The sequence below is a fragment of the Muntiacus reevesi genome, chromosome 6, assembly GCF_963930625.1.
Source record: "Muntiacus reevesi chromosome 6, mMunRee1.1, whole genome shotgun sequence".
Classification (NCBI taxonomy): domain Eukaryota; kingdom Metazoa; phylum Chordata; class Mammalia; order Artiodactyla; family Cervidae; genus Muntiacus; species Muntiacus reevesi.
The window spans coordinates 88586166-88601379 of NC_089254.1; the positions used below are offsets into that span (position 1 = coordinate 88586166).

Here is a 15214-nt window from a genome sequence, read left to right on the forward strand (position 1 = left end):
CAAAATCAAGACCAAGGACCCAGTCCTTAGTCTGTCCTACCCAGAAAAAGCCACTGCTGTGGAAGTTATTCCAGAAAGTGGTTTTTCCAAGAGCAGGTTGATATTATCTTGTCAGAGGAGAGGAAATCTTGGGTGCTGAGAAGTGCCTATTAGACCAGGGTACCTCTGAGTCTGCTATTGGCTTCATGAGAATATTCAGTACTTGCCAGATGTAATACATATTTTAATCCATAAATCCCTCAAATGCCCTCAAAAGCCATGGACTTTAAAAACACGGAAAAGGAAGATTAAATGTCCCAGAAGCAGCTAATATAGCAGAAACAGAACCACTGAGAGAGAAATGCTTTTTCTATTTCTCCCTTGTCTTACTATTATGAGGGTTACCTGGCTTTCCTTTTCATTTGATATCATTGTTCTTTTCATGACCTTCATTTTCTTGCCCTCATCTGTCCTCTTTCCATGTGGTCCTTGTTTGTGTTTCTCAGCCTCGTTATCTGCCTGCCGCCTGCCTACTAGCTTCTTTACCTGGTTTTCCGTCATGTTCTCCCATCTCTATGCCAGGACACACCATGCCTGTTTTTCTTCATACAATAGTGGCACTGATGTAACTTCTTTCCAGGCCTGAAGATAAAATTTTTTAAAGGACTTCCCTCCTGCCTGTCATCCCTAAAAACACTTATAGATATTTTTGATGACTCTTTAAAAACTGCAGAAGTGAATAGATGGTTTCACTATCTTATTTATTCCTCTCCTTTCCAGTCACAGTCACAGGTTCCCCATTTAAGCCAGTATTTTCCTAATACATACAGTTCACTTTCTTATGCATAAACCACAGAAAGCATTACATTGCGAATTTTTCCTTTCAGCTTTAAGAATTATTGTTCTTTCACCGTTATGTTTACTTGATAATTTATTTGTTTAACTACTTTTCTCTCACAACCATCAATATTTTTCTCCCAAACTAAAAGATATTTCCATGACCAACTAGGAAGGCCTTTGGGCTGAAAGGTTCAGTTACAGCAAACAACAGTTCCCAAAGGTTTCCCAGATTGTGAGAGCAAATGAAAGGCCCATTCTTCCTCAGGCTGTCTGTCCCGCTCTGTTTCGTCGTGTCGTGGGGTGGGGGGAGGGCAGTCTGTGGTTCTGGGTGACCCTGACTAGGCCTGCAACTCTGAGCTCTGCTGGGCTCCAGCGTGTGCTATTAGTTTTGGGGTTGAGAAGTTTGTCAGCATGGTGACATCATATCATACTGTCCCTGATCGTATGGTTAACATTCTTAATATTGATTAGTGGTTTAGCCTGGGTTGTGTCTTTACTGCTGTACCGAATAAGCAGCTATTTCATATATGTCATCATGCGGTCCCAGTGCCCGTGCTGACCATCACTGCATTCAGAAAGGAAGCAGCCCGCCAGTCCATCTGCCCTGATTTCATGGCTCTTATCTCTAATCTTTACATCTTTGAAGGCCTTTGGCGAATGATGTGCTTCCTGGCAGGAGCAAATCGCAGCTGAAAGGAGATCTGCTCTGTCTCTGCTTTCCTTTCTGCTTCCTGAGAGCTTTAGTCTAACATCTGTGACCCCAGCCAGACTTCATCAGACCTCTCATTCCAAGTCATCTGGGAAAGTAGCTGACATTTAGTGTTCACCTACTGTGTGCCAGGCACTGTGCTAAACTCTACTCCCGTCAGCACATTTAGTTCTCAACAACCCTGAGAATATTAGTAATTACCATTTTATGTAGGAAGAAAGTGAGACTTCATAAGCCTGTAAGTGGCAGAGCCAGGATTCTTTCTGACTGGGAAGCTAATGAAAATAAAAGTGCCTGTTCTACCTTCACCTCAAATGCATCTGAACTGCCATACAGAATTTGGCTTCGGCCTTAAGAATGTTGTGGGGAGAATGGTACTCATTTCAAAGCAGAGTAAAAGGCTTCAGGCCACAGAGACCAAAGCTAAGGGGAATATAATCAAGTTTCTGAAAAGATGAAGAACGTGATCAATTGTCATATTCAGGTATTAACGTCTACTGTGTTCAAGTTGCTCACTGTTCAAGAACATTGTCCTACTCAGATCTAAGTAAGCAGTGTTTGTATAGAGAAAAACAGTAACTATTTGGGAACAGGTTAGCACAGATCTGGTGCCAAATGAGTGGTAAAGCAATAAAATTCCCGGAAGGAGAGAACCTGGTGGGCTGTTCTGTCTGGAGGAACCCCTGAAAGATGGTGAAAGAACAGAACACAGGTTGGCAGGAATAATTCTAGGCAGAGAGACCTGCCTGAGTAAATACATGAGGTGGCTAGGGTATACTGAAGAGACAAGTACAGTTGTGATGAAAGCATAAGGCAGAGTATTTGTGGGAAAGGCTGATATAATCCCTCATCTATTAGCTATTTGGACTTTATTTTTCCCTGGAAATGGCAACCCACTCCAGTGTTCTTGCCTGGAGAATCCCAGGGACGGGGAGCCTGGTGGGCTGCCGTCTGTGGGGTCGCACAGAGTCGGACACGACTGATGCGACTTAGCAGCAGCAGGGAGCCACTAAAAAGGCGGGGGGAGTTGGATTAGCTGTTGTCAAACAGTATCTCTAGATTTAGCTAACTGTGATGTATAGACTTATCCATCAGATCTCAAAGCGCTAAGAGAAGTTAGTCTTGGGATAAATAAATGAATTCCCGTCAGTAAATAAATTCCAGGTATATGCACATGTGTGTGTGAGAGAAAGAGATTCATCACATGGTAGATAAGTGATGGAACTCATTACCTCAGAAGAGGTCAGGAATAGAGTAGATCAGCTCATGAATGATGAATCCAGAGTGTGCAGGGCAGTGACCCTAACCTTCAGAGTTACTCTCGCTGGCGCCCACGGTCTACCACAAAGCCTCCCCTGGTGACACGTTCAGAGACAGACCACTGAAGAACCCGTTTTGCAGAAAACAAGGAAGAGCAAATATCTGAATTTTCAGAATGTGTGTCCCCATGTCCATCGTGTGAAAGTTTTAGAAGATCCCTCTGGCTTCTGTGTGGGGAGCAGAGAGTGCATTGCAGCCAGGGCTGATGCAGGGTAATTTGGAGGAAAGCTAACACGTAGTCCAGGCGACAGAGGATAGGGGTTCACCCAGGGGAGCAGCAGCCGATGTGGCTGTGTTACGGCTTTATGTTTGAAAGGAGAGAATTTGCTGATGAATTGCATGAAAAGTCAGAGATGGCCTGACTTCCAAGTTTTGGGCCTGAGCAACTGAAAGGATGTAATTGCCATTTGTTAAGATGGGAGGAGCGTATTTGACCATTTGGGCTCAAGAATGATACCCAACTGATAGAAAAACAGAGCAGAGTCAGGTCTCCTCTTTCTGTTCTGGGGTCAGCAGTTCCTCCAGGATTTGGGAGCTGACTGCTGTTGGCCATGGAAATCCTTGCCCTGGAACCTGAAGTTCCCAAGTCTCTTTTGGCCTCTTTTTCCATTTTTGCCAATTCTGTAAACCTTACCAAGAAACCTGAAAGGAGAGGCAGCAGCGAGCCCAGAAGAGACTGTCCTCTCCCTTCCAGGCCCCTGCTGGCTGTAGTGGTCAGTGGTAGAGGCTTGCTGGTGCCTGCAGAGACTCCCAGCTACAGGCTCGGTCACTCAGTCTCCCTCAGTCCATGTTTTGTTTTGTTTAAATAAACTTTTTATCTCTATGCTTTGGAATTTAAAGAAAAAGAGGGACTAGATTTTCTAAACTGAAGAACTCTATGGTTTCTTACAGCTTTGAAAGATGAGGTACTAGAGATTGGGGTACTAAAAGCTCCGGGTTTTTATAAGTGTGAATTATAGTAAGTCCAACAGAACTTGCCTATCATTTGTGGAAGGAAAGAATACCTGCCCCGCCTGCTGCTCCAGAGTCTCAGCAGGAAGCTAGTGCTGTGCAGTGGGGGTGAGAAGACTTTGAAAAGCACCATACAAATGCCAGGAGAGCTTTCTTATGAGGGTTGTGCAGGGTCTCTGTGAAAAAAACAAAAAGGAGAACTTCAAGTTCCTAATGTAGAATGGGAAAGGCTTCCTGTTGCTTAATCAATCGAAATGACCCAGAATACAAGCTGAGATTAACATACGCCTTCTAGATTAGGGCTAATCAGGGGCAGGCTGAGCAGATGTAGGGACAATCCTGGCCTGATTACTGTACCTCAGCATTTAATCATCTCTCTTCCAAGGGCAGCCAGCCGATTTAGTGCGCGCTGGGTTTCCAAGCCTCTAGCCCCCTCCCCCTTTCCCTTGCCATGGACATAAAGGCTGCTAGGTCAGAGACACTGAGACGATTTAATCTAATCTCATGTCAAAATGGCTGTGTGTGTGAGAGATTTTAAAATCCTCACAATGGGATGGTAATGCACTTGTTTAAGGTAGAGGTAGACTGAAACTGTGCGTAGAGAATAACGGACTTGGATTTCAAGGCATTTGAGGTTATGAAATACCCTGTATATGGGATTTCTCCAAGAAACTTTTTAGATATGAAGTCACTGTCACTAGTCATTCACTCTCGAGATGGCTTTGTGTGGGAGTCATCTTATCACCCAGTTGTAAAGGCCAAATTTACTCCTTCCCAACCTGTGAAGTACCGAAAATGAAATATTTTAAAATGGTTTTATTTGGATGAGCTTTGAATGTAGTCATTTCTGTATTGCTTTTTCTGGACTGAGAGCTCCCGTTCTGAAACGTCCTAATCACCTGAAGGCTCACCCATGTCAATCATTCCTGTCCCGGGGTCGGGGGGCGGAGGTAGACACCTGTGCAATCTTGGAAGGCAGGTTTCATTCAACTGTGTAGAAAACTGTATAGAAAACACGTGCTCATTGCTAGGGACTCAAATATGGAGATTCCATCTCTCCCTTAAGGAATTTACAGTTTCCTTGGAGATAAGACAAGTAACCAGTGATAAAGTATATGACCACCGCCTCCTCCATGGAGACCAGTGCAAAGTGCTGTGGGCCCTTGGGAGAAGAGGAGCTCAGACAGGAGAAGAGACTGCAGCTGACAGCTGAAGGAAGACTAGAAGCCCATTCAAGGAACACGCCAAGGACAGTCATTCCAGGCAGAAGTCAGAATGTGTGCACCCCATGGAGGCAGGTGTGGAAGGAGCCTCATCCAAGTAGTTCACCTGCCTGGAATGTACAGTGGGTGGGGATTCACATATCACTAGGCTGAACTAACTGAGAAACAGGGGCTGATGTGAAGGGCTGAAATACCTGCAAAGGGATTTGGACTTTATATTCTACAGGCCATTGGAAGCCAGTGAAGAATTGTAAAAGAGAGGAACAAATCAGTTTGTATTCAAAAGATTATTCCAGTTATGGCAGTGTCAGCCAGTTTGAATTTCTGCATTTGAACCTTTTTCCATTTTATTTTAGGGCAAATCTTCCATGATATTAAAAAGGGTTTCAACAACAGTGTGGGACATATATACCTATACCTATAGTATACCACACTATAGGTAACCCAAACACATCATAAACCAGTAAGAAAGAGATTTAATTCTAACAATTCATCCAGTTTCTCTCCACCCCAGCACTGACCCAGGACAGTTGCTTGTAGTCAGGAAAAAGGTCCCACTCATAGTATTCAGTGTGTTTGTAAAGTTTGTAACTTGTTCTCCCAGCTTAGAGCTTTTGGAACTGAATCAGTCTCAGAAGCAAGAACAGTAAAAGAAGACTGATCTTTGCTTCTGGTTTTGGCTGCTGTTTGCTCGCATGTGGGTTCTTTGGAGGTGTCCTGGTTTTGCCACAGGGCATTTGGCAAAAAAACATTACTTCATTAACTTTGTCTGTTTTGATCAGAAGAGAGAATGAAAGTGATGATGAAGATCCACTAGGATGATGGAAGAGGGTCTTGGTCTTCACATATTCTCAGGCCCATGCCTGAAGTCTAGATGCCAGGGACTAGAGCCCAGCCACACGTTGGTTAGGGCCCGCAATAAAATCCCTTGACCTGCTGCCCTTGAGACTGTGCTGATGCCCGTATTTGGCATACCTTGTCCCTCATACTAAACATGAACCAGAGCCAGGCCTGACCTTGAAGGAGCCCTCAATCTAGGGCTCAATCTAGGTAGATAGGGAAGGCCTATCTACATGCATTAACTGGACCCAGCCAGATCATACCCTGCTGTCCAGGGCTTACTGAGAACCCCGAGGAGGCTGCTGTCAGTATTGACTAGAGCTGGGATAGGCTTCCAAGAGGAGGGTTTTATTTATTTATTTATTTATTTTTTTTTTCAAGAGGAGGGTTTTAAAGGGGAAGGCGTGGGCAGTAAGGGAATTCCAGGTAGCAAACAGCTTGAGCAAAGGTCCAGAGAAAGGAAGGTTACCAATGTGTTGGAGAATTAAGAATAGTCCAGGGTGATGCCCAGAACACAGGGAGTGAGGGAAGTAAGGCTGGACAAATCACAAGAGTCCTGAATGCCAGGCCCAACATTTGAATTTTATTGTAGGCTTTGGGAACTTTTTAACTAGCATCAGGGAATTTGAAAAGTTTGAGCTTGGGGAATGACGTGTTATAGAAAGATAACTTGGGCGGCAGAAAGGAGTGAATGGAAAGAGGAATTGACTAGAGACATGTGAAAGCCGTTTGCAAAGGTCTAGATGAAAAACATTGAGCCCTACAGTCATCTGAGGCCGATGTATGGGCTGGCCCTCTCCTTCCCCTTTCAGGCCCCAGCATCTCAAATGTGAGGACTGTGGGCCGTGCCTTCCATTCTCATTAACACATAGCAGGGTAAGCCTGGAATCCCAAAACGTCGACAATACAGAACATTTAGCCTCATTTCAGGTTGCATCATTAAATGTTATGGTGTTGTGTTGTGTTTGTCACTCAGTCGTGTCCAACTCTCTGTTACCCCATGGACTGTAGCCCTCCAGGCTCCTCTGTCCGTGGGATTCTCCAGGCAAGAATACTGGAGTGGGTAGCCATTCCCTTCTCCAGGGGATCTTCCCAACCCAAGGATCAAACCCAGGTCTTCCGCATTGAAGGAAGATTCTTTACCGTCTGAGCCACCAGGGAAGCATCAACAAATACTTATTTCCAAACTGTCAACAGTTAGCCCTGGAAAACAGTTAGATACAATTTAACATTGTAAAATTGACATGTTATTTTATGTTTGATTTTTTTTTTTGCATTAGGAAATATTCTGGTAAAACATCCCTTTTTACAATTAATTTTGATTTTCATAAAAGTGATACATAGTTTTAAATGACAAAAAGAACTAAAAGGTCTTTAAAAAATATATATATATATATATGTACCCCAGAGGCAACACTCCATGTTCTTTTTTCTGGTATGTATGTGTATTATTCTGAATAATAGTCATATTGTTTCTTGAGTTGAGACATCATCACAATTTTCAATAACTGAGTTTCTATGTTTATATTGTTATAAACATAAAATTTTTATAAAGGTAAAACTTGTTCACTGCCACGACGAGTGGGTATGGTTAATCCTTGCTTTTTTTTTTCTTCTACTTTTTAAGGAGTAATCACCGGTTCTACCCAATTCTGGAAGACCCCTCGAGGTACTCTATCCCATGAGCTCATGTCACATCCCCTCTCCTCCCAGACGTACTGCACAGCCCCCATCCTGGGCCCTCCTGCTGTCCCCAAGCTCCCTACAGTGGGTTCTCTGTCTCCTGGACCCCACAGCCACTTACTTCTTAAGTTTTCCTGTCTCATTTCTTTGGGGAACATCCTTCAGAGCTTCCAAAGAAAGTGTGCACGGGTAGCCGGCTTTTACAGCCATTACAAGTCTGAGGAGGTGTTTATTCTGTCCCCACACTTAATTGGCGTGGGTGTCATTTCATGGGCTGGAGAGAGAATTCTAGGCTGAAAGCATTTTCTCTCAGAGGTTTGAAGCCACTGCTCCATCATCGTCTAGCCTCCAGGCTTGCTTTTGAGAAATCCAATAATGATTTCCAGTTCTTTGTATGTGAATTTTTTTTTTTTTTACCCTTTCTCAAATCCTTTGGGATCTCTGCTTTATCCTTAGTGTTCTGAAATTTTACGAAGCTGTATCTTAGCATCTGGATCTTTTTTCTTCTGTTCTGCTGGGTATCTAATGGGCCTTTTCAATCTGAAAATCATGTTTTCAGTTCTAGAGATTTACTTGCAATGTGTCTGATAATTTCCTACCTTCTGTTTTTTCTAGTCTTTAGAAAGCTCTTTTATCAGAGATTGGATCTCTTAAGGTCTCCTACTTTCCATCTTTTAATCTCTTCTCTCTGGAAGATTTCCTTGACTTTACCTTCATCTTTATGTGGAATGTATTTCATCTATCTGATTTCTTTGACAGATTTTCTCTCATTCCTTTTTAATAAAAGTATCTGTTTGTATGATACAAATCTTTTCTGTCTCTGAAGGTATTAGAGTTTAGGGCCATTTGTTTTTGTTTCTGCTCCCCACGTCTGTTACCTCTGTGTTCCTTAAGAGTGAGACACTGAAACACAGCTTGTTGGGGTGTGCAGGGCAGAGCTGGGTGACCTGTAGGCCTCGGGGTGGTGAGTCTTAGGACTGCAGGCCAGATCTTTCATTGTCTCCACACCCCCGACCCCTCACCTCCCCACCCACCAGATACTATCATAGATCTTCTCTGGGGCTTCTCCAGGTCAGTTTCTCAATACAGTGGATGAACTTCAGGTGTCTGGTCAACAAAGGCCTGAGTATTGGGATTGGTAGGACCTACTGGTCCAGTCAGTTGACTACAAACTGTCAGCTAACTCCTACCTTTCACTTCTTCCTCTCATTCTGCAGTAGCTAAGCCTCCATGCCCTGAGAACTCCAGGACACAGGACGTGCAGCTTCCTCTTCTTTAATGTCAGAACCACTTTATGTGTGCTTTGCATCTCCCAGAAATACTGGGTTGACCCAAAAGTTTGTGTTTTCCCTAAGATGCTATTTAAAAATCCAAATCAACTTTTTGGCCAACCCAGTATATTGCCATATCTGATTAATATCTTTTTTTTTTCTCCTTCACTATAATTTTTGTTTTATGAGGAAGAAGAATTTTATATGTGCATTTATTCTGTCTTATTTAATTGGAATTTTTTTTTAATATGTCATATAAAATTGTCAGTTTTCCTTTCTTTGGAAGGACTGCCCTTTTCTGAAATTATTCGCTTCCTCCTCTCTTTCTACTAAACACTTCTTTTTACTGTGAAATAATAGTGATATTAGGAGGTACTTGGGGTTTTTTTTTAAGTTGACCCCAGAATGTATTTAAAATTTCTATTGATCTATGAAATCTAAAATCAGAAAACTAATGACCTAGGCTTTAGGGGGGAAAAAAAAAAAACTGACCCAGAGGAGAGGGACAATGGCCAGAAGGCAGGCTAAGTTTAAGGGAGTTTTTTCAAGCTGAGAGAAACTTGAGCATAGGCAGAGAGTTGAAGAAGTCAGTGTAGCAGAATATCCAAGAACATGAATGGTGGCCTCTCCTAGAGAGGAGGGCAGTCAGAAGAGACAGGCTTGTTGGGAGGAGAATTCATCCCTGCGGGGTCTATGCAGGCCTCCTAAAGTTGGAGAGAGGCAGGCAGGCGGGGTCATCTCTTGGCACTTTGGGGAGGCCCTGTTCTGAGGCATGTGTCTACCACTTCTCCACATTCTCTTTCCTGATAGTCTGTTTTAAAGTATTAAAATGGGGTGGGGAAAGGGATGTATTTGTGCCTGGACAGTGGGTATGCAGTTACCTGTGGCTGCAGACAGTGGCACCCCGAGGGCTGGAGCTGATTGCCCCGTCCAGCCAGCATCTGGGAACCTATCCGCAGTCCCCACTGACGGTCTCCCCTTGTCTCCACAGGACTGGTCCAGATCCCTGTGAGCATGTACCAGACTGTGGTAACCAGCCTCGCCCAGGGTAACGGGCCGGTGCAGGTGGCCATGGCCCCTGTGACCACCAGGATATCGGACAGCGCAGTCACCATGGACGGCCAGGCTGTGGAGGTGGTGACGTTGGAACAGTGACATGCAGCCATACCATGGCATCATTTTCTAGTCTACTTCAAAATTTTTTACACGTTTGCAGAGGTGCAATCAAATGGAATTAAGTCTCTCGACTTTGGAAGAAGAGTTTTGTTAACCTTTTTTTTAAAAAGGAAGAAAGGCAGTGGATTTTGGAATTGCATTTTTTAAAAAGCACCACTCTTGATTTTCTGGGATTGGTGGAATAAGATACTGCGTTGTCAATTTCACGGTCCCGAAAAAGCCAAATTGTGGCAGGACTTCTTTCTGCGGAAACGTGTGTATACTTCCATGTGTGTATGTGTGAATGTGAATATATGTATATGTGTACATATGGATATACACATTTACATATATATAGAGAGTATATATATATATGTGTAGATATATATATATATATATATATATAAAAAAAAAGAAACCCGCATGGAATTATCTGTATGAAATCAAGGTGAGCTGTGGAAAAATAATTCACCCAGTTTAGTGGGTGTAGGGTACGTGGCCAGACAGCCACCTGGTTTTGTTCATACCAGGGTCATGCGTTGAGCTACTGACAAACTCAGGCGGAGGTGACCATGCCCTTCACCAAAGCTGCCTCCCAGTGGCCACCTAGAAGTCTCCCTGCTGGGCTCACCTGAGAACGGAGGTTCCGGATTGGGGTGAGGTCCAGAAACTGTGCTTGCAAGACCCAGGGGCCACGTGGTCTGGCAGCTGAGACGCTCCTCGGGCTGGCCCAGATGCTGACCTTGCCATAGGCAAATGAAATGTCTTTAAAGCTCCCAGGCAGGGTCGAGAGGGTTTTCTTTCTTTCCCATCTCCTCCCCTCCCCAGGAAACCTTCTTGATCTCACGACTGTTAACCCGTCGCTTTGGTTTTAAGGTCAGTCCTGAATTGGTCATGTATATGAACTGAAGCTGACAGAAGTATTAAGGGTTTGAGGAGTGCGTGCGCGTTGCGTGTGCTTGTGGGTGTGTGCATCGTGGAGAGAATGAGGGGGTGGGAGGGGTTGGAAGGGGAAAGGAAGGAGGGAGAGAAAAATCTTTTAAAGACCAGGGTGCACCAATGGGAGCAACTTTTTTCCTTCCTGTGACTTCCTGTAGCTTAACAGAGGAGACGAGAACTGACAGGGGCTCCTGGCGCGAGGAAGGCTGGCCACCAGACTGAGGGGCGCTGGAGAGAAGAGGGCTGAGGGTCCCTCCTGCGCCCCTGGATCAGGCCCGATCTCAGAAGGGACCTTGCAGCTGTCCCAGGTGCATCGTGCTAGGCCCAGGCCCCACAGCTTCCCTCTCATGGCTGTTAATTGGTCTGGGTGTTCTTTGTAATGAAATTCTGTGATTTCTCAGCCACAAGCAAGCCCTGAGTCTCCAGGGGTTAATTCACCTGACTTTTTGACAGGCCAAATCTCTGCCCCTTGAGTACAGGGATGACTCTTCCTCCCTCCTCCCAGGCCCCCCCACCCCCATGTGTGACTGTATATTTAATGTGTTTTTTTTTTTTTAACGCGACATTAAAAAGATTCTTCACGTCTTGCTCAGCCTTTGAGAAAAGTTTCAGATTCTTGTATTTGCTTGTTTTATATAAAACTATCCAGTGTTCTTTGTATTTTTTTTTTTTTTCCTGTACGTAATGGGGGGAGGGAAGGGAAATTTACATAAAACAGTCCTAGTTCTACAATTTGTTATTTTTTTAATTATTATTTTTTATCATCGTTGTGAAACTGTCCAGGGGCTTTAAAGTCCGTGTTCCTTTGTGGTGAAATACCCTCCTGATAGTTTGAGAAATTGCCAAGAAGAAAAAGAAAAGCAGAACCCCAGTAGCAGAGCATGGATTCTGTGTCGTTTTCCATTCTGTCTATTACTGCCTCATTCAATAAATAGTTAACGATGTGGCAACAGGAAGTGAAAGTGTTCGTCTGTGTAGGAGCACTTAGCCTCTTAGGAGCTCTCTCTTGGGGTGGCTTGTTCTGCTTTGTAAAAGGAGTAGGTGCTTCTACTCAAGCTCAGCGACCTTTGACCCGTGTTCCTGGGCGTTGTGGAGCCCTGTAAGGGGGTGCGGGAGTGGAAGGGGGTGGCTCCTGCCTGTCTTCTGTCACCAGAGCAGCTCTGCTGAATCAGTTTTACAAGATGCTGTCCAGAGGGGTTATGGCGGGGGGGCGTCTAGTTTGAAAAATCCTAAAGATAGTTTGAAAACCTCTTCCCTGGAGTTCCTTTTTTAGGGGTTAATTGCATTCCACATTAAAATCAGGATGGGTGGTGATACTTGTCCATCTGTGTCCTCCTCACATGAGTGTTGTTCAGTGTTGCAGTGGACTTTCCCTCTTGAAGCGGGGGCCCCATGCCTTTGTTCCCTTAAGGCCTCCCTCCTTGGCTTCTCTCACAGCTCACTCCTTCATGTGGCAGCTGTCATTCTTCTACCCATACCTCTTGCCACACCCCCAGCTTCGGACCCTTCCTAAACCTCCCAGTGGTTTTGCACTCCCACACTTGTGCCCGCTGCTTTCCTCAGCTCAAAATGATGCTCTCCTTGCCCCCTCCATCACCCCTTTCTTTCCTTTTGTTGGGTGTTTGGGTCTGTTTCCTGGTAATAATGATTACAATAGTTGAATGCGGGAGGTCAGAGATGTTTTCCTTGCTGAGAGTGGCCCAATAAAGCCAGTGCCACCCTTCCCCCTTCTTCTTGCCCAAATGGCACATCATCATCTATTGTCACCAGAGAGGGTGAGGCAGAGAAAGGACTGGTGGCAGCCAGAGCAAGCAGACACCTGCAACAGCTGGTTGTCTAGAGTACCTCTGTGGGGGTGGTGTCTCTCCGTAGGCACAGTAATCCTGTTTGCCTGGCAAGACCCAGTTGCTGCCTATTCAACAAGCATGGTTGAAGCCCTCTTTGGTGGGGCTGATAGAGAACTTCACTTCTGTTTCTGCCCAGCTCACCAGCAGGAGCTGCTGACTCAGCTGCCTACAGGGCCCCAGCAGGTGGAATCTGAGTAAAGCGGAAGCCCTTCCATTGTGAGAGGGGAAGGAGTGATGGAGACAGGCACAGTGGAGAGCATCTCTAAAGGGAGTGGCCTCTCCTGAGTGCTAGTGAACTGTCTCCAAGCAGGAGGAACATGGGCCCTGCAGTCCTATCTCTTAAATTTTCCAGAGAAACTGAGGAGTCCAGATTTGTGCATGAATTTCCTGATTTCAACAACAAATCAAAAGTCTTTCACATACTCTGCCGGCAAAACAAAACCCACCTGTAGACCAGCTCTGGCCCCAGGCATCAATTTTACTTTAGTGAATGCTTGCCACGTGCCAGGTGAATGAAGCATAGCAGTTGCCTAAGAAACAGGATGAGACGAGGAGATGTTTTTGTGTGAACAGACCGCGGCAGCCCAGTGTGATAAGGTGCCATCCGGACAGAGTGATGTGGCAGAAGGGGTTCTGTTATCTCATTTTATCTGCTCAAGGGTCCTCTGCAATAAGTAGTTTATCATCTAGGCTCCAGACAAGGATCTGGTGCTCACCGAAACCAAGACCCCGGGCTCGGAATTCTTCACTTTAAGTCCTACATCTGAGAAGATCCATTGGCGACGCTGGTGACCACTGAAGCCATCTGAACTGAGATGGGTGAGCCGAGGAGAACCAGAAGGGCAGGGAAGAGAAGGGACCATTCGCCCTGTAGGAAGAGCCCCAGCTGCCAGTGCCCTGGGCCTCACTCAGACCCAGACAAGGCTCATTTCCAGCCGCTTCTCACATCGAAGAGGGCCTGCTCCTGCATTTACCTTCCTTCCTATCTGCTGCTGTTCTTCTTCTCTCCTCTATCAGCACCCCCCACCCCCTACCAGCCCCCTCCAAAGCCTCAGCTGTGGATGGAGCAGCTCTGGGCCTGTGGTAGGTCCTTTTGGTGTTGGGGGGAACGTCAAAGCTTTTTTGGAGCAGAGGCTTTGTGGGCTGAGGAAGACCAGCCCACATTTCCCCTCGCACCTCCATCTCCGTGGGCTGTGGGCCCCCCAGGTCATCAGGCCAGGCCAGCCTGTGGCCTCCACACAGCTCATGCTCAGATGCCAGCATCAAGGATGCCCATCAGTGCATCCCATCCGGCCTCTGCTGTTTGCTCCCGGTTGGCAGCTCTTGGAGAAGATCCACCTGGGACAGTGGAGACAGCCCAGAGGAAGGAGGTGCACAGAGCGAGGAGATCACGGTGTTAGCACTGGACTCTGAAATAGCTGGAGAATTCTGCTGCTGCTGCTGGGCCCCTGAATGAGTCCCCAACCCACTCTGAATTTGAGTTTCTCCCTCCTGAAAAACCAGTGGGCTGTTAGCGGATGTTTGTTGAGTGTTGGAGTGTATTTCTGCAAAGAGTTGGAGAGGGGAGGCAAAGGTACCAGGATAATATTCATCTGCAGAGCAGGGCCAGGATCCCCCAAAAACCCAGGTCTTACCCAGAGCCACCTTGTAAGGCAAGGACAGACCTGTGCCCTAGCCCTGTGCAGAGGCCTTCCTAGCTCTAATTTATGAGAACCATGGCCTATCTGCAATTAAGAGTGTTTATATGGTAGCAGTTAAAATAGTGAACACTTGTACAGCCCTTACAATGTGCCTGTTCTAAGAGACTTACCTATACATTAAGTTACTTATTAGTCTTTGCAAAAGTTCTGTTACAATCCCTACTTTACAGATGAGCAAGCTGAACCACAAAGAGGTTAAGAGGTAGCTTATTTAATACTTGGGGAGGGGAGCTACAAATATCCCCCAAACTTAATGCACTTGTCAATAAAATTGTTGGTGTAACTTAAATTAACTCAAATTTCTTCTGAATTTATTTACCCTTTAAGAAACTAATAACTATCAGTTATTAAACGGCTGCTCTGCACAAGACACTATGCAAAATACTTGACACCTTTATTTCTAATCCTTTTCACAACCTCAGATGGAGGTTAGATTCCATTTTATAGGTGTGGGAGCTAAGACTCGGCCAATTCCGAGAACTACTAGTAAATGGAGAGCTGGAGTCAGACTAATAAGCCTGCCTCCAGAAGCTCGGCTCTTTGTGCCAAACTCTCGGGGGCAGGTGACATAAAATGAGCTGCACATCTGGACTCCCATGTTTTGTGTGATTTATGGCTGTGCTGGGTCTTCATTGCCGTGCGGCTTTTCTCTAACTGCAGCCAGAGGGGGCAGTGTACAGTTGGCAAACTCCAGTTGCAGTGCACAGGCTTTTCATTGCAGCGGCGTCTCTTGCTGATGAGCACGGGCTCTGACTCG

General features: G+C 45.5%; 1 protein-coding gene across 4 annotated transcripts in view; it reads left to right on the plus strand.

Annotated features, from left to right (window-relative positions):
• Positions 1–10371, plus strand: part of NRF1 (nuclear respiratory factor 1) — a 119483-nt gene extending 109112 nt beyond the window's left edge. For 2 of the 4 annotated variants that reach the window (XM_065938914.1, XM_065938915.1), the window contains 2 exons: positions 7490–7531; positions 9808–10371. In XM_065938914.1, the coding sequence (XP_065794986.1) occupies positions 7490–7531; positions 9808–9971 (206 nt within the window). In that variant the 3' untranslated portion in view covers positions 9972–10371. The remainder of the gene's footprint in view (positions 1–7489; positions 7532–9807) is intronic. The other 2 variants (XR_010663654.1, XM_065938916.1) reach the window with 2 other exon arrangements.
• The last annotated feature ends 4843 nt before the right edge of the window (positions 10372–15214 follow it).